The following is an 18684-nucleotide window of genomic DNA, read 5'->3' on the forward strand; positions in this document are numbered from 1 at the left end:
CTTGAGGGGCTCCACCTCTTATTTTCAATGGCTAATCATTTATCGCTTGTTTCTTCCTTGGAACCCCTTCCGGAAGAGGAAGAAGGCCCCAAACAGTGTACAGAGAAGAGGGAGAAAAACAGAGAGAGAGAGAGAGAGAGAGAGAGAGAGAGAGTAGAGAGATCAGCATGAAGAATAAGGTCCGCTTATTGTCTCTTTCCATTGACGACCTCCTCTATCTTCTCTCTCTCCTGGCACCCTCTTTGTTCCATTCGGCAACTACATGCTCTCATTCTTCTCCGGTTTGATCTTCTTCTTCTTCTTGTTCTTCTTATCCTAATTATTGTAATTGTCACTGTTATCATTAGTTTTCTATTATTATTCTGATTATTCTAACTATCATTATTCGCTTCCTACATCATCAACCTATTAGTATTACTCCTCATCTAGCTTCTACTTCATCATTTTCATCATCTTCAGCTTCTTCTTCTTCGTCCTCTTCTCATTATTATTGTAATTATTATTACAATTATTCTTTTTCGCTATCCGAGGATGCCCTGCTCGTTCCTCTGGAGCTTCCCTCTGGGGAGAAAGAAGAAGAAGAAGAGCCTGCCACACCCACTTTCTCCCTCAACCTTCGCTCCTTCTTCTTACTCTTCTCCCTCCTCTTCTGTGGGTTACGAGCCAGACTCTCCTCAAAGTGTGGTCGATGCCACGGAATCGTGGTCGACTTTACTCGAACCAGGTATGGGTTGAATAAATAAAAGAGAAACATAATAGACAAATATATATATCACATGATAGGCAAAGTTGATTGTATTATTCCTAAATTACTTCATGATATGTGTATTTATAGGTATTTTCTCAGCACCAGTTCCATTGAATCTCCAACGTTACTCTTTAGAATGAATCGTCATCGAGGGATTTATTACTGTGTAGTTTTTTTTCTATTGTTTAGATCATTTTTGTCAGTTGTGCGTTGTCCAATTTTGATTGATTGTGAGTTAACTCTGTTCTTATTTCATGGGCGTGTGATGTAAGTCAACTTACGTGTATACCAGGCTCATTTGAAAGCGCAGACTCGGCTGAATTATGGAAGGCAGATCTGTCGCAACTTCTAATCGGCCACATGTTCGCGGCTGGTTCACGAAGCAGGATATACCGAGGAATCTACAAGAACAGGGCGGTGGCGGTGAAGATGGTGAAGCCTTTAGAACATGAAGATGAGGAGATTCGGGCACTTCTTGAGAAGCAATTCACATGTGAGGTCGCCATGCTCTCCGGGCTTTCTCACCCTAACATTGTTCAGGTGAGTGAGTTTGAGTCTCTCTCTCTCTCTCTCTCTCTCTCTCTCTCTCTCTCTCTCTCTCTCTCTCTCTCTCTCTCTCTCTCTCTCTCTCTCTCTCTCTCTCTCTCTCCCTCTCTCTCTCTCCCTCTCTCTCTCTCTCTCTCTCTCTCTCTCTCTCTCTCTCTCTCTCTCTCTCTCTCTCTCTCTCTCTCTCTCTCTCTCTCTCTCTCTCTCTCTCTCTCCCTCTCTCTCTCTCCCCCCTTCTCTCTCTCCCTCTCTCTCTCACTCTCCCTCTCTCCCTCTCCCTCTCTCTCTCTCTCTCTCCATCTCTCTCTCTCTCTCTATCTCTATCTCTATCTTTCTCACTCTCTCTCCCCATCATTATCTCTCTCCCCCTCTTTTCTTCCCTCCCTCTCTCTATCTTTCTCACTCTCTCTCTCTCTCCATCATTATCTCTCTCTCCCTCTCTCTTCTTCCTTCCCTCTCTCTATCTTTCTCACTCTCTCTCGCCATCATTATCTCTCTCCCTCTCTCTCACACACTCTCTCTCTCCCTATCTCCCCGTTTCTCTTTCTCTCTTTCCCTCTTTCTCTCTCCTCTCTCTCTCTCTCTCTCTCTCTCTCTCTCTCTCTCTCTCTCTCTCTCTTTTTCTCTCTTTTCCTCTCTCTCCCTCCCTCCCTCTCTCTTTCTATATCTATCCCTCTCTTCATCTTTCTCACTCCCTCTCTCTATTATTATCTCTCTCTGTATATATATAAACATACCTATCAATGTACCTATGTATGTCGCAATCCACCAACCAATCTGCTTTATTTTCCTCATCTGTTTTTCGGCGCATTTGCCTATCTACTTTGTATCCACCGTTATGTTAATCGAAACATCGTATCTTCCTACACATCTTTCATGCTAAATGACCCATCTATCTTTCTATCCATCTTCCATGCCAAATTATCCATCTCTATTTCTATCCATCTTTCATGCCAAATGACCCATCTATCTTTCTATCCATCTTCCATGCCAAATTATACATCTCTATTTCTATCTATCTGTCATGCCAAATGATCCATCTATCTTTCTATCCATCTTCCATGCCAAATGAACCATCTATCTTTCTATCCATCTTCCATGCCAAATGATCCATCTATCTTTCTATCCATCTTCCATGCCAAATGACCCATCTATCTTTTTATTCATATTTCAAGCCAAATGACCCATCTATCTTTCTATCCATCTTCCATGCCAAATTATCCATCTCTATTTCTTTTCATCTTTCACGCCAAATGACCCATCTATCTTTCTATTCATATTTCATGCCAAATGATCCATCTATCTTTTTATCCATCTTCCATGCCAAATGACCCATCTATCTTTCTATCCATATTTCAAGCCAAATGATCCATCTATATTTCTCTCCATATTCCATGCAAAATGATCCATCTATCTTTCTATCCATGTTTCATGCCAAATGATCCATCTTTCATGCCACATGACCCATCTTTCTATCCATCTTTCATGCCACATGACCCATCTATCTTTCTATCCATATTCCATGCCAAATGACCCATTTACTTTTCTATTGTGCACGATCTTCGCAGTTCATTGCGGCATGCAGGAAGCCGCCGGTGTACTGCATCATCACCGAGTACATGTCGCAAGGCACTCTGAGGACGTTCCTTCACAAGCAGGAGCCCTTCTCGCTGTCCCTTCCCAGGATCCTAGCCATGGCCCTCGACATCTCTCGAGGAATGAAGTACATACACTCGCAGGGCGTCATTCACCGTGACCTAAAATCAGATAACCTCCTTCTAAATGGCAATCTACGCGTGAAAGTGGCTGACTTGGGAACTTCATGCTTTGATAAAAGACGGAGAGTAGCGTCCAAGGAAGGTAACCCCGGAACTTATCGTTGGATGGCCCCGGAGATGATAAAGAACAAGTCTTGCACTAGAAAAGTCGACGTGTACAGCTTTGGAATGGTTCTTTGGGAGCTCACCACTGCCCTCGTTCCCTTCCAGGAGTTGACTCCTGTTCAGGCGGCTTACGCTGCTTGTAAGAAGGTTCAAATTCCCTGCTTTTTTCCTATTTTTTGTTTTCCCGTTTTGGGTTTTTTTTTACTTTCTTGTTTTGCCGTTTCTTGCTTGGGTTATGGGTGAGGGTTTAAGATTTGTACTTCAATGAGGGTGAAAGTCAACTTCATCAGTTTTTTCTTCCCTTTGCTTTTTATTATTATCTGGGATTAGACTTTCAGGATTGTACATAAGCAATGTCAACATCCCCTCTCTCATTTTTATTTCCACTTTTTTTCATTTTTTGGTTGTGTTCATGCGATGATTTTGTTAAGATATAGGGTAGTGCTTGCATGAGGATTAACGCTGCCTGTGTTGCTCCTTTGTTTGATTTATTATTCTGCTGCTTGGAAGGATTTCATGTTTGTGTTCTAAGGATGATCAACTCCTCTCTTGTTTTTGTTTTGTCTATGGTTCCCATATTTCTGTGTGAAGCATTGTTTTCTTTCAGGACGGCCCACGGTCCCTCCATTTTTGTGTTGGGTTTGGGGTTTGGGTTTTGAAGAGGGTCCACATCTCCCCTAATTTCATATGGTTATTTGATTTGTTTGCTTAGCGTATTTACTTCTTGGAATTTGTTTCAAGTTTTATTTCTCTGATTTTGGGTTTTTGGCTTTTTCATATTAGAGTGTGAGATTTAGAACAGAGTTCTGTCTACTACTCACTTTGACAACTTCAGATTCAAGATGATAATATATTATGAGATTTTCCATCTTTACACATTCTAAATTACTCTATCAAGATGATAGTATATTGTTGAGGTGGCACTTGGAGCAATCATTGAGCATGGTGCATCAAAGTGATTTCTCCTAAAGATGTAAGGGTTTTCTAGGTACTGAGTTCTTACTATTCCATAATTAGGTGCGGTTTAAATTAATCTGTTACAGAGAGCCAGCTAGGGTACTCATTCTAAAATCGTTTTCCTTGGTTGAGTAATTTAATTTCATTACTACTCCTGCCAATGGTTTTTCCAATTATTTGGGTTTTCTGGCAGAAAAATCCAATACCTTTCAGCATTTATAGGTTTTTTTATTTTCTGCTACCGCTTTGGTTTTCTTGTTTTTGTGTTAGAGGAATTACAAAGTTTTTTCCTCCTCAGCTTTCTCTTTGTACTATAAACTTAAGCTGCTATGGTTTTAAATTTCTGTAGTTTGAACTTCAAAAAGATGAATGCCTAATGTCGATATTCTCACCAAGTCCTTTGCAGCTAAAGTACTTATGTTTTTCAAATATTTTTCTCAAAGGAAAGAATAAGATGTTTCATTTATTTATTCCCTTCATGATGAATTTACTCTACCTTCTTGACATGTTCCTGTCAAAACGGCAATGCCTCATGTTATTTTCAATGTTTTACTCAGCATTCTCTTTCACTTGTATCTTTTTGTCATTCTAGGTATATGAAGTGGAAATGATCATTGTTTTCATTTTCTAATATTTTGGTGTGTTCTATCCATGATACTTGCACATATTGGCATCTGATCCTAAATTTTAGCTGTTACTTAAATTTTATTCAATGATTAAGTTAATTTTTATCATTTTCTTGATGTAATAGGACCTTGAGTGACAAAAGGTCAATTCCCATTCTTAATTAGATCACAAGTCTATCAATACGCTCATGTTCTTGGTTTGGTGAACATGCAGAATCTGAGGCCTCCATTGTCAGATAAGAGCCCCCCAGTAGTCAACAACCTGATAACGAAGTGCTGGTCAATGAGTCCAAGGAAAAGACCAAACTTTGATTGCATTGTGGCCATGCTTGAGACCATAGACCAAAGCCTCCGTGAAGGCAGGCCCCTACCACCTACAACTCCAGAACATCACAGAATGTGTTACTGGTGGTGTGCTTCTAAACAATGAATATAAAAACAGATATAAGATGTAAATCAATAGTAATGGCATCTTAATGGGAGTGTCATCCAAAAAGTGTAGAGTCAAATTTGACTCATTTTTTTATGGAAACGTTTACAGCATGAGTAAAGGTAGCGCACCTTGTCAGTACTTATTTTCGAATGGGTTGACCAAAGGTCTCATATAAAAAATGATGCCTGTATTTAGAAAAGGGTTTATTCTTTGAGTAGAATGCCACTGTTCAAATTTGTAAAAGAGGAAAGACTAAATGCAAGTTCACGTTTAGTAAACCAAGATGTGACTTAGAGAAGAACTGATCAAAATTCAAATCAACACTTCTGTGATTTTGTGTATATTGACAAAAGGTCAACCACTTGAACACACCAATTGGTAAGCATTGACAAAGGGATTCTAAAGAGTAGTAACTCAATACCTTTGTCATATCCCCTATAATTTAGAGCCAAAATCAATGAGAGTCATAGTGAGATGCTATTGTTTGGCAAAGGCTGTCCTTTGGAGAGGACTAAAAATCTATGTTTTTGGCAAGTGACCATGGTTATTCACCTAATGATTTGGAAATGACCCAACAAAAGGGTTAGGTCGAGTGGGCCAGCCCTGCCAGTTTATACAACCAACTCTCTATGTCTGTATGTATGTCTACATGTCTGTATCTCTACTCGTCCATCTGTCTTTCCGTCTGTCTGTCTGTTTGTATGTCTCTCTCTCTGTCTCTCTGTCTTTTTGTCTCTCTCTCTCTCTCCTATACTCCCTCTCTCCCTCTCTCCCCCTCCCTCTACCTCCCTCCCTCTCCCTTTCCCTCCCTCAATCTCCCTCTCCCTCTCTCTCCTTCTCTTCCTCCTTCCTCTCTCCCTCCCTCCCTTCCTCTCTCTCTCTCTCTCTCTACCCTCCCTCTCTCTCACTAGTATCTATTCTCTCTCTCTTCCTCTCTCTCTAGTCTCAATTTTCTCTCTCTAATATCCCTTCTCTTTCTCTAGTCTCCCTTCTTTCTCTATAGTCTCCCTTTTTCTCTCGTTAGTCTCCCTTCTCTCTTTCTCTCTCTAGTTTCTCTTCTCTCTTTCTCTCTCTAGTCTCCCTTATCTATCTAGTCTCCCTTTTCTCACTATAGTTTCCCTTATCTCTTTCTCTCTCTAATCTTCCTTCTCTCTCTCTAGTTTCCCTTCTCTCTTTTTCTCTCCACTCTCCCTTCTCTCTCTCTAGTCTCCCTTATCTCTCTATAGTATCCCTTCTCTCTCTATAGTCTCCCTTCTCTCTCTATAGTCTCCCTTCTCTCTCTATAGTCTCCCTTCTCTCTCTATAGTCTCCCCTCTCTTTCTTGGCTCCCTTTTCTCTCTCTAGGCTCTCTTCTCTCTCTATAGTCTCCCTTCTCCCTCTCTATAGTCTCCTCTCTCTCTAGTCTACCTTCTCTCTATCTCTAGTCTCAATTCTCTCTATCTCTAGTCTAATCTCTCTCTAATCCCCCTTTTATTTATAATCTCCCTTCTCTCCCTAGTCTCCCTCTCTCTCCACTCTTCATTCTCTCTCGTCTTCCTCTCTCTACTCTGCCTTCTCTCTCTAGTCTCCCTCTCTCTCTCTATTCTGACTTCTTTCTCTCTAGTCTCCCTCTCTCTCTATTGTGCCTTCTCTCTCTCTAGTCTCCCTTGAATGGAAATATACGTTGTTGAAAGTTAATCCCACATTTCATATCTCATTCATAGTTTATTAATAGAATATATTTTTATTATAATTCACGTTTGATTCTTATGATTAAGTTGTTGAATACATGGTCAGACGTAATAAATTATGATGATATCATAATACTGAGATGACTTGTCTTTAAGTGTGAGTTCTAAATATCGTTATTCAATGAAGTTCATGAATATATGATCTTGATATTCATATTTGAAAGAGATTCAAGAAGAACATCAAAGGATATGGATAGAATAACACTATCTAGTCTCACTCATTTGAGTGGGTATGACCTTTCCCATAGCCATTTGTCGGAAGACACTAAGGAAAATAAGGGATGCTACGTAGGCGAAAGATTTCACTAGATTTATCTTTAATGAATCTCTTAATATTATTATACCAAACTATTAATCAGGTCGATTCATGCCATGGTCGCATAAATGGTCCTTAGACTTCTGAGACCAATGGTGTCTTCCAAATAGACAGTTATATTTTGATTATGATCTACAAATTATTATTTATGGAACTTTGAACCATCATACATTATGTGAAACAACACTTTCATGAATTTGATTGTGTAGTCAAGATGGGATCATCCACCCTCAGTATCCAAGAAGACAATGTGATGAAGTCCTTTGCAAAGGTAATTGAAATCAGAGAAGAGTTCTCCAAGTAGTATAGAATGTATTAATGCTAACTCGAATGACCAATCACAGTTGACCATTGATCATACCCTAAGTCATCTTAGGAGCATCAAACGGATGATGAATGATATGTACTCATTCATTGATGTCAAATAAGGTCCCATGAAAGAGTAAGTAAGCTCATCTATGTCTTCTAGGAAACAATGAGCGGCTTAACACCCCATAGGCTGGAAACTCAACCTATCGATTGGGTTTATATAGATCTATGATTAATTGACATGTATGATACAATAGATTACTTAGTTTGGCCTATAAAAGTTATTGGGCATCTAGAGCTGTTAATTAACTAATGCATGGGGCTTAGAGAGGTCATACAAGAATGGTCTTTTGGATGTTAAAAGATATACATAAAGTTTGGAGTTTATATGAAAATTTTCAATCAAGTATAAAAATTCTCATTAAGATATAGTTAAAAGGGAAGGCCTGAGAGAAAATCACACAGGCAAAAATTATTCAAGTACGCAATCTTCACTTTTGATGTGATCAAAATAGAGAAATGACAACAATCAAGTGATAATAGAGCCCATCAAGATAAAGGAAGAGATTCCAGGATGACTGATGAAACAGACTCAATATTTTTATAAACAGGCAAATAAGTGTCACCAAAATCATAAAAATAAAACAATATATGTGACTTATTTGAATTGCCTGGTTATGCAATCCGACCTAGTTTTCTCATCCCCAAACCAGCCCTCGCGTGAGTATACAGGCCCTAATCTAATTTAAGAAGCCAATTCCTGAATCCATAAAACTAGTGTGTTCAACACTTAAGTCTGCACAAGTCTTGTGCTTGACTCCTAAAGTATTAAAGCACTCTCTAGCAAGGAGAACACTAAGAGGGGAGAAATTCTCAAAAAAAAACTTCAAAGTGTCCTTGAAGGTTACAATAGGGCCTTATAAATGCCACTTTATACAGAGTGCCGTTGCACTATTGAAAAGACAACTTGAGACATTCGAGAAACAATAATAATAAACCCAATTAGAAGATCAACAACTTGATGGGCTTGATAAAAAATATTCTACAGATTCTACGACCTGTAGAATCTGAGAGAAGATTCAGACATGAGAAAACATATGATTTGTAACTTTGAAAGATGTAGCAAAGATTTGTGGAGACCTTGGCATGTGTACAATTGGTTTAAGAAATTTACCTGCTAGGTGATTTTCTGAAAATCTTGTCAGCTTCCAGAACATTTTCCACTGCGCACAATCATTAAATGGCTTCACAAAATGGGATTCTGGGGAACATCAATCTAAGACCCAAAACCTAAAAAAAAAAATTTAATTCATAGTAATGCCACTTAAATAAGTGCCATTTAAATACCACTTATTTCATTCTTTGATTTTGATAACATAGGAGGATGCTTTGTTGGCTTTATCAAACAGCTTAAGGGACTTCTTACCCATTTGAATTGAGGCTTTAATAGTCCAAATTCAACAGCATCCCCATTTGACCACCACAAAATCCACAGTAAATAATTCATGTGAGATCTTGATAAGCTCATCAGCAAGAAAATAAACATTTTATCAATTCCATTATGATTGAGCACGCCAGCTTACTCCATCGAAGACATCATCGGAGTCGCCATCATTGTCGTCGACAGCCCGCTGGCGTGTCACGCCCGACCGACACGCCAAGACGACGGTGAAGACGTCTGGGTTTAACACCCAGGGTGAAAAGCACGACCGTGCCATCGACCGTTTTGAATTTTTCGCGGGCTCGTTCTTGTTTTAGTCGTTTTACCATGCTCGTTCAGTTACGTGTTTACATTTTTGTGTTTTCGTTGTCATCGTGTTCATGTCCGTCATGTGTCACATCGTATTCCCATGTTGTTGCATTCATGTCGTCAAACACATGTCAAAATATTTGGTTTTGTATTAAGGGGGTCCTATGTATAAGACCCCCCCCCCCTAGTAAGGGCACTTGTGCCTTTACTAAGGGCAACCCTGCCCTTATAAGGGCCATCATGCTCCTATATAAGGGGCACAATGGAGCCCCAGCCAATCAGACCAGTTTATTTTGAGTTAAGAACTTTTGTTTCTTGCTGGTCTCATTGAGAAGAGGGAGAGGAGATGAGAAGACAAAGAGGGAAGAAGAGTGAGGGAAGCAAGGTCGAGCGCTGCCGGCTGCTGCCAGTCTCGCCATGACACCGTCCTGTTCGTGGGCTAAACCGCGTGCCTGGGCGTGACCCGTAGAGGCCATCGAGTCTCGCTCGACATAGTCAGATTCGCGGCAGTCAACACAACCGAGCGAAAGCGAATTGCTGCACCCGGGAACGACGTATCCCGGCTACTCGTGAAGCCCGACCCCTTGGTTGCCCTGCTGACGTAGCTAGTCGACAGGTTACTGTCGGCTGCAAGTCCACCATTCGGCCATCTGAAAACCGCCTACGGTTCCACTACCACAGCTGGAGTGGTTTTCGCCGCAAACATCCTCGCGCAAAGTTGCACCGCCAGACCCCGTTCCCTCAAATGCCTTTTTTTTAAGGCAAACGTTTCCGCAGTTAACTCTCTCGTGCACAGGTGGGTCCTCACACCACCCACGCGATGAGCTTTGAGCAAGGGCTCCACTTGGCGCCTGAAGGACTCTTTGACGCATCAGTCGACTGCGCCAACACAGGCATCCACCTTGCAGTTTGACTGTGCAATGCCTTTGACGACCCACGCGATTGACTCCATGTACCCACCGCCGATTGTAGCTGCTCGAGCTGCATGTGCCACCGCCTTGCCCCTGAGTTGTCGGTTGAGACGCCGTGCCACGAGGGCTGTGGTGCCGTCGATCATTCTGTTGTACCTTTCCCCGCGGTACCGCCGGCGTGGGCTACATCGCCGCTGAGTGCTGCAACGGTCGTCCTAGCTCCGCGTGGTGCCCTGTTGCCGCTCGCAACCACTGCCAGCCTCTGCTCGCGCCGACCACTATAAAGTCGCGCCCCCAGAGCACAGGTGTTCGTTTGAGCCGCCTCGCTGCTGATCTTGTCTCTCCTTGCCTCAGCTCTCCAACACCTTGCTCTAACACCACGCCATCGCCTGCTATCGAGCTATATTGTGTCGTCCCCAACACGCTCGCACCGCACGCGCTCGCCCCAGCCACACACCGACAAAGGCACCGACAATGAACGCCACCACCAACGAGGTACGTCGTTCCCCTTGCTCGCCAATTATATTACGTCTTTCAGTATATTTTTCGGTTGCGCTCCACTGCGCTCGGGTTAGAGATTATATCAAGAAAACTACGACCTGAGTGAATTCCCAGGTACAGGTCGATTCCGTCCGAGCCATCTGAAAGAAAGCAATATGTTTGAGTGATTTTGATTGATCATTTGGCCTACACGGCCATTTGGTCAATCCAATCATGCTCTATTTTGATTGATCATGATCGACAGATCATGCTCAACCCGATCCAGACATTCATTTGGTCGTGGATTGTCGATCAGATTGGACTGTATTGCACGATCATCAGTACCGTGAAATCTGACGACCAAGAAGTCAATCTGTTTGAGTGTTTCAACCGATCACTCGGTCTAGATCTCAATGGTTCTCAATCCGATCCAGGCAATCATTTGGTCTTGGATCGTCAATCAGATCGGATTAGATCTCACCATCGTCGGCACTGAGCAATCAGATGACCAGAAGTCAATCTGTTTGACTGATTCAATTGATCATTTGGTCTACATCTCGATGGTGCTCTATCTGATCCAGACCGTCATTTGGTCTTGGACCGTCGATCAGATTAAAATGTTCCTGGCAGCACATTTGTCCAATGAAAAGCTACCACATGTCAATGAAAAAAAATATGGCATTGGTAAATGAAAGAGTATCTAAGTCCTTACAGCCATTTCATGAAGATTTTGCGTCTCGCTGGGAGCTACACAGGGATCGTGCCAACTCGCAATTGACTACCTCGATCTATTTACCTGGCTCAATCGTGATAGCTGACGGAACCCACTGAAGATTGGCCAAATCATAGACCATTTCTGATCAATTGATTGAACAGACAGAATCCCTGAAATTTCACAGCCGAATAGTTTCTAGTTGTGCAAAGCTTAACAAATAACTTCCAGAATCAAAAAGTCAACGCCGAAACAATCTAGATATACACGAAGGATCTCGAGGGGGACAATGGTGAAAAGTCAACACTGATGTGGAAGGGGGCTTTGTGGAAAAAATTAGGAAAGCTGGATGACAAAAAGTTAAAGTTCGACTTAGATTGGAATGTCTTCCACTGGCATTTCCCAGTTGTCCTCTGCATCCTCCGACGCAGGTTTGGAACCCTCTGGCTTTGACGCCGCAGTAAAATTCGTCCTTGGCCCAGATCGCCTAACAAAAGATACAAAAATTACAAGAAAGAAAGAGCACTAATTAAACCAAAGCTCGTGCCCTCATACAATAAGCAAAGTTCCAGAAGGAGAAGGAAAAATCTATCATTTGGAAAAAAAATAATACATATAAAGAGACTAGGAATCAGTACTACCCAGACATAAACATGGTGATCACAGAGAGAACCCAATCGGAGGCCATGAAAATATATGATTGTCATGAAAATAGTGCGAGAAATTACTGAAAAGGGATGCTGACACATAAAATAGTCCTTGGTCCAGTTGAGTCCGCGGAAACAGCAGAAACTATTCAAAACCCAGTTGGAGTTCACTTGTGTAATATCCCAGGAGGCAAAGATAAGATGCAAACTCCTAAGGTTGCTTAAAATAGTATTAACTCTAAAGAGAAAGATAGGGAAAAATAAATAAGGAAGGGAGAAATCCAAAAAGTTGAAAAACTATATTAAAGAGATGTTGACAAATACAAAGAATGGGTAACCTAGGTATTATATCTGGTTAGAGATTTCTTCGAAAAAAATGATCTTGTCAGAGAATGGAAAGATGGGGAACAGAACCATGAAAATAGTGCAAGCAATAACAGAAAAATATGTACGTTCTAGCGGGACTGAAATTAAATACAAATAAGTTGGGGATAACAGTAGCCATCTAAAAATTATAGAAGACAAGCCGTCTTAGGAAAATAGAGGTTGTTGTCATGCAATAGGAAGAAAAATTATTATGAGAGGACAGAACAGAGGAACTTGATAGAGGCCTTGGTGTAAGTATCTATCAACGAAGGATCATGGAGGGAAAGAGAGAGAAAAATAGAAAGATAACAATGGCAATATGCCGGGATAAGTGCACACAACGCTCTTGAAAGGATCTCCGGAGCCAAGTTGGACGAATTCAACACATTCTTTACAGCCCTCCTTTGGCAAGTGAAACAGTGTAATTGAAGTGAAACTGTTCCAAAGGCCAATGGCGGAAATACCCCCGACAGGGATTTGGGATCCTATTGAAATTCCCATGTTTCTTAGGAATCCAAAACTAGGCGACCATGGGATATGGGATATAATCTGGTGATTAAACGTCTCTAGGAGGAAAATGAAAACATAAGTATTTTCTCATCTTATGAATTCAAGAATCCACAACACTAGTGCATCAGTGTTTTTTCCTATTCCCTCCCAGTTTCAGAGGAAGTAATATCAATCAAAAAATATGAATGTCAAGTAGGGCACAGCATCAGTCATGACAATGATATCATTGTCACCATCACCATCCTCCACCTGTTGATGACGAATCAATCATCTGGTTTTCTACGCGGCATCATTGTCATCATCATCCACCATCTAACAATCTGAGATAGAGCGTTTAATCTAGGCATTGCCATCTAGTTACCAACAGCAATCATTCTTACAGTCATTTATCTATTTTCAACAATAAGATAAAACATTTAATCATGTTGCTGCCATCATCTTCACCATTGCCATTCAGTTTCCAACATCCATCATCATCATCACCATTGTCATCAAATTTCCAACATCCATCATTGTCATTGTCATCCATCTGTTGACTAAGCCATTGTCATCATAATTATCATCATCCTTCGTCCAGCCCAAGCATGATGAAATCGCCATTGTGTGTCAACTCTTATGTCACATTTAGTGTGGATCTCAAAAAGTCCATCTATAAAACAAGTTGTGGCAATTCAAACAGAGTCCATAAAACCCTGTCGAAATTGCTTTCAGTTGATTCGGAAATTATTGGGCAAAAAATTCTTTCTTAGAGAATTAATCTAGGTCAATATCTCGGGACAAAAAGCTAGATCAGGGACATAGTGATCACTGGATAGACCACCATCCTTTAGGAAATCAGATCAAGGCTTCAGTTCATCAGAGACATGGAACCAAGATTTCGATTGGAGAACCAGAAATTTTGTCTAGGGCAAAGATAATAAAACGTAGCCATGATATGAACCAGTGTGGTTCCTATCGTGGATGGGATGGGAGGAAAGTCCTGCGGGAAGGACATCACCAAGACTCAGATACAACTAAATCATATAAAAAATCTTTTGGAATTTATAACTTGGGAAAACCTTCCTAATGGGGCAATACGATCTTGGAATATCAAGTTGAATTGAAAATGTAGCTTGTACAGTCACATGCGTAGATGAGAAACAAGATAAAAGTGATATCTCCCTCAAGAGGTCTCCCTCCTGGACGTTGTTACTCCCACTGCTCTGGTCTTTCGGTCACGCTGGACTGACTCTAACGACTTCTTGAAATATATATCCACTTATGTGTGAATTCTTAAAACTGGATGAATTATTTGAAGGTTCCCCCATATGTGTGAGTTTATCTGCATGTGAGTCCAAGTGGCAGCATTCTTCTTGAGCCTCTTGTGGTATGTTCTTCGAAAGAAAATATCAGACTCGATGACAGAGAAGATCGCCGAGTAGGCGTCGCCAAGAGGTGAGATCTGATGGGGTAAATGCCACTGATGATCTATGAAGAGAGCTAATTTCGACTATGCAAGGTACATGAAAGCTACATATTTTAAAAGGACATGCAGGAAAGGGGAAAAAAAGAAAAAATGCCTGTAGTCGGCTTAAGAAAAGATGGAGATCACATCACTACATTCCAGAGAAACTTCTACTGACAGCAAATAATCGAGAAAACAAGTTGGATGATCTGAAAGTGAATATAACCTACTCTAATGACGAGAGTGGTGTTTTTTTTAGTTTTAAGCAACAGCAGTCAGAACAACATTGCTTTTTGATCTATTTTCAAACTAAGAGGTGAAATCCTCATGTCCAACAGTGTTCAGTAGCACCGATCTGCTACTGAACTAGAGCAGAGAAATTCTGAGATTATATCAAAAGCCCAGAGAAATTCTGAGATTAGTTCAGAGAAATTTCTCTGAACTAGAGCAGAGAAATTTTGAGAGTATATCAAAAGCCCGCAAAGCCTTGCTCTCCACTTAATTCCCATAGACATAGATGAAATCCACAGTTGTAGCAGAGAAACGTGTAGTTCTGAGATTTTTGATTTTGGAGAACTAGAAATTCTGACTAGAGCAGAGGCAATCCAGAAGCATAGAGAGCAGATAATCGAGAAATCAAGTTGGTTGATCCCAAACTGAATATAACCTCTTCTGTCAGAGCGGCGCAATTTTGAGTTTGAATTGAACAACAAAAGCCAAAAAGACATAGCTTCTCGACATACTCTCAAAATTCAGACGCGACAACCAAAAACTGAGTGTCGTTCTGAGACAACTGAGTTTGGAGGACCATAGATTTTGACTAGAACAGAGACAGTGTTTACATCCCAGATAAACTTTAACGAATCCACCGGATACTCTAAAAATCAAGTTAAATCATACGAAACAGAAAATAAATTTGAGTTTAAGGCAACAACAACATCCAAAAAAGCACCGTTTTTCGATCAAATTTGAACATTCAGAGGCGAGAAGAAAAATAATCCTTTAAAGAAAACAATCAAAACACGAATTCACCTGCGGCGGTTCCTCTTCCCGGCTTCCCTCGCCTTGCGCTTCTTCTCTTCTTGCTTGTTTTCAAAAAACCTCCGGCGCTTACACTCCTGGATCACCCCAGCTTTGGTGACCTCCCGCCGGAAGCGCCGGAGAAGAACCTCGTCCGGTTCATCCTCCCCCACCACGACCTGTACATTGTAGCCAGTGCTATACGCGACCTTGATTGGCTCGATTGGGGCCGGCCCGGAAACACCAAAGATTGAAACTTTCCGCGAAGACGAGAGCAAGGAAGATGGGGAAGAGGCGGGGAAGGAGGACTGGCCATGGCGGGTGATGGGTAGGGTTGGGAATTGGAGACGGAGGAAGCTCGACGACGCCATGGAAGGCGAAGAAGAAGAAGGTAGAAGGAAAGTGGAGCTTATCCGGTTGGAGGAAAGGGTATTTATACTGTCCGTTTGGTTGGCAGGAGCTCAGCCCCGTTTTATCTGTTCAAGAACAGCACTCAATTTTATTGCATTATTCATTCAAAACATATGGAAGATTTCTCAGTATTTTACAGCACTCAATTTCATTGCACAATTAATTCAAAACATATGGAAGATTTCTTAATATTTTTTAGGCTGGGATTCATAATGTTTCATTAGTTCATCTTCCTGAAATACTATGTAATGTTGGTTACAAGGAGCTCAGCCCTGTTTTATCTGTTCAAGAACAGCACTCAAATTTCTTGCATAATTCATTCAAAACATATCCAAGATTTCTCAATGTTTTACAGCACTCAATTTTATTGCATATTTCATTGGTTGGAAAATTTTATCTGTTCAAGAACAGCACTCAATTTTATTGGATAATTCATTCAAAACATATGGAACATTTCTCAACATTTTAAAGACTGGGGTTCATAATATTTCATTAGTTCATCTACCTGAGATACTATATAATGTTAGATTTTAACTCTGTATAAATATAAAAAAGAGCAAAATTCATTTATGATGGTTGGAAAATTTTATCTGTTCAAGAACAGCACTCAATTTTATTGGATAATTCATTCAAAACATATGGAACATTTCTCAACATTTTAAAGACTGGGGTTCATAATATTTCATTAGTTCATCTACCTGAGATACTATATAATGTTAGATTTTAACTCTGTATAAATATAAAAAAGAGCAAAATTCATTTATGATGGTTGGCACATTTTATCTGTTCAAGAACAGCACTCGATTTAATTTCATAATTCATTCAAAACATATGGAACATTTCTCAACATTTTAAAGACTGGGATTCATAATATTTCATTAGTTCGTCTACCTTAGATACTATATAATGAGAGTTTTTAACTCTGTATCAATAAAAACAAGAGAACAAAACTCATTTATGATGGTTGGCACATTTTATCTCTTCAAGAACAACACTCGATTTTATTGCATAATTCATTCAAAACATATGGAAGATTTCTCGACATTTTTAAGACTGGGATTCGTAATATTTCATTAGTTCATCTACCTGAGATACTATATAATGTTAGTTTTTAACTCTGTATCAATAAAAATATGAGCAAAATTCATTTATGATGGTTGGCGTATTTTATCTGTTCAAGAACAACACTCGATTTTATTGCATAATTCATTCAAAACATATGTAAGATTTCTCGACATTTTCAAGACTGGGATGCATAATATTTGATTAGTTCATCTACCTGAGATACTATATAATGTTAGTTTTTAACTCTGTATCAATAAAAATATGAGCAAAATTCATTTATGATGGTTGGTGTATTTTATCTGTTCAAGAACAACACTCGATTTTATTGCATAATTCATTCAAAACATATGTAAGATTTCTCAACATTTTCAAGACTGGGATTCATAATATTTGATTAGTTCCTCTAACTGAGATACTATATAATGTTAGTTTTTAACTCTGTATAAATATAAAAAAGAGCAAAATTCATTTATGATGGTTGGCACATTTTATCTGTTCAAGAACATCACTGGATTTTATTTCATAATTCATTCAAAACATATGGAACATTTCTCAACATTTTCAAGACTGGGATTCATAATATTTCATTAGTTCATCTACCTGAGATACTATGTAATGTTAGTTTTTTACTTATGTTTAAATAGAAAATAAGAACGAAGCTCATTTATGATGGTTGGCAGGAGCTCAGCCCCACTTTATCTGTTCAATAACAAGACTTAATTTTATTGCATGATTCATCCAAAACATATGGAAAATTTGTGAACAATAGAAAACATTAGACTTAATTTGAATTCTGTATCAATAGAAAACAAGAGCAAAATTCGTTTATGATATTTTCATGAAGAATAGAGTAATTTAAGATGTAAAAAGTAACATAATTTTACGTAGACATTAATTTGGTTAATGAATTATTTTCCAGAAATATTACGCTTGTGGGTCAATGGGGTAACAGGAGAAAATGAATGATATTAAAACAATAGGCTCAAGTGTTGAAGAAGCAGATGGAGAAGTAGTAAGAAGAACATTAATGTTGCTAGAATCACCATGAAGAATAGAGTCATTTAAGATGTAAAAAGTAACATAATTTTACGTAGACATTTATTTGGTTGATGAACTATTTTCTAGAAATATTACTCTTGTGGGTCAATGGGTTAACAGGAGAAAATGAATGATGTTAATACAATAGGCTCCAGTCTTGAAAAAGCAGACGGAGAAGTAGTAGGAAGAACATTAATATTGCTAGAATCACCATTAATTTATGTATATTTACAGTGTATTGACCACTACATTGATCCATTTTTTCCCTCATATCACTAGATATTTAAGTACATAATGCTCTTTTGGGTTATATGAATTTTTGGCATTTGTCATTTGCTTGACTTTATGGCGTCATGTAACCTAGTTGTTGACCTAGAAATTGAAACTAAAATTTCTTTGATTTTATTAATTTCAATGAAAATAATCTCATGGACAATGTTTATTCATGACAAAACGTCTGACTTGTTTGATACCAATATGTAACCCATGACCTGTAAATTATATTTTGGAGGCCCCCATGTGGTGACTCATCTTGTGAAAGATCATCTCTTTACAACCACATCAAATAGTTTTTTCTTATCAGTATTGGTATTTATGGCTGGAATGAGATCTGAAGATAAAGCATATAAAAGAAGGCAACAAAATTCCTTGGTTCTAGGAGAATATAGGAATCCAAGGTAAGTTTCCCTTGGTTTCATCCTATGATATCCTAAGATCAGAGCAGATATTCCTATTCCATCTTGTTTCGATGCCTCACCATCATATTCATTCCAGTGATAATA

At 39.5% G+C, this 18684-nt stretch overlaps 2 protein-coding genes across 13 annotated transcripts; one reads left to right on the forward strand and one right to left on the reverse strand.

The window, feature by feature from the left end:
• The first annotated feature begins 14 nt into the window (after positions 1-14).
• LOC144712914 (serine/threonine/tyrosine-protein kinase HT1-like) lies at positions 15-5331 on the forward strand. 12 transcript variants are annotated; one of them, XM_078587320.1, is made up of 5 exons: positions 15-724; positions 1041-1288; positions 2863-3316; positions 4076-4165; positions 4975-5113. In XM_078587320.1, the coding sequence occupies exons 1-4, from the start codon at positions 532-534 to the stop codon at positions 4144-4146; spliced, it is 966 nt and encodes a 321-aa protein (XP_078443446.1). In that variant the 5' UTR covers positions 15-531; the 3' UTR covers positions 4147-4165; positions 4975-5113. The 12 variants fall into 12 exon arrangements, 10 of the variants coding, with proteins under 10 accessions (XP_078443446.1, XP_078443447.1, XP_078443445.1 ...); XR_013583902.1 differs by having other exon boundaries at positions 16-724; positions 2863-3324; positions 4076-4150; positions 4975-5055; XR_013583901.1 differs by having other exon boundaries at positions 16-724; positions 2863-3324; positions 3961-4150; positions 4975-5048.
• Positions 5332-11614: 6283 nt separating this feature from the next.
• Positions 11615-15806, reverse strand: LOC144712882 (small ribosomal subunit protein bS21c-like). The gene is made up of 2 exons (XM_078587251.1): positions 15401-15806; positions 11615-11888 (listed from the first exon to the last, which is right to left on the reverse strand). The coding sequence occupies exons 1-2, from the start codon at positions 15757-15759 to the stop codon at positions 11774-11776; spliced, it is 474 nt and encodes a 157-aa protein (XP_078443377.1). The 5' UTR covers positions 15760-15806; the 3' UTR covers positions 11615-11773.
• Between the last annotated feature and the right edge of the window lie 2878 nt (positions 15807-18684).

This window comes from Wolffia australiana, chromosome 15, assembly GCF_029677425.1.
Source record: "Wolffia australiana isolate 7733 chromosome 15, ASM2967742v1".
Classification (NCBI taxonomy): domain Eukaryota; kingdom Viridiplantae; phylum Streptophyta; class Magnoliopsida; order Alismatales; family Araceae; genus Wolffia; species Wolffia australiana.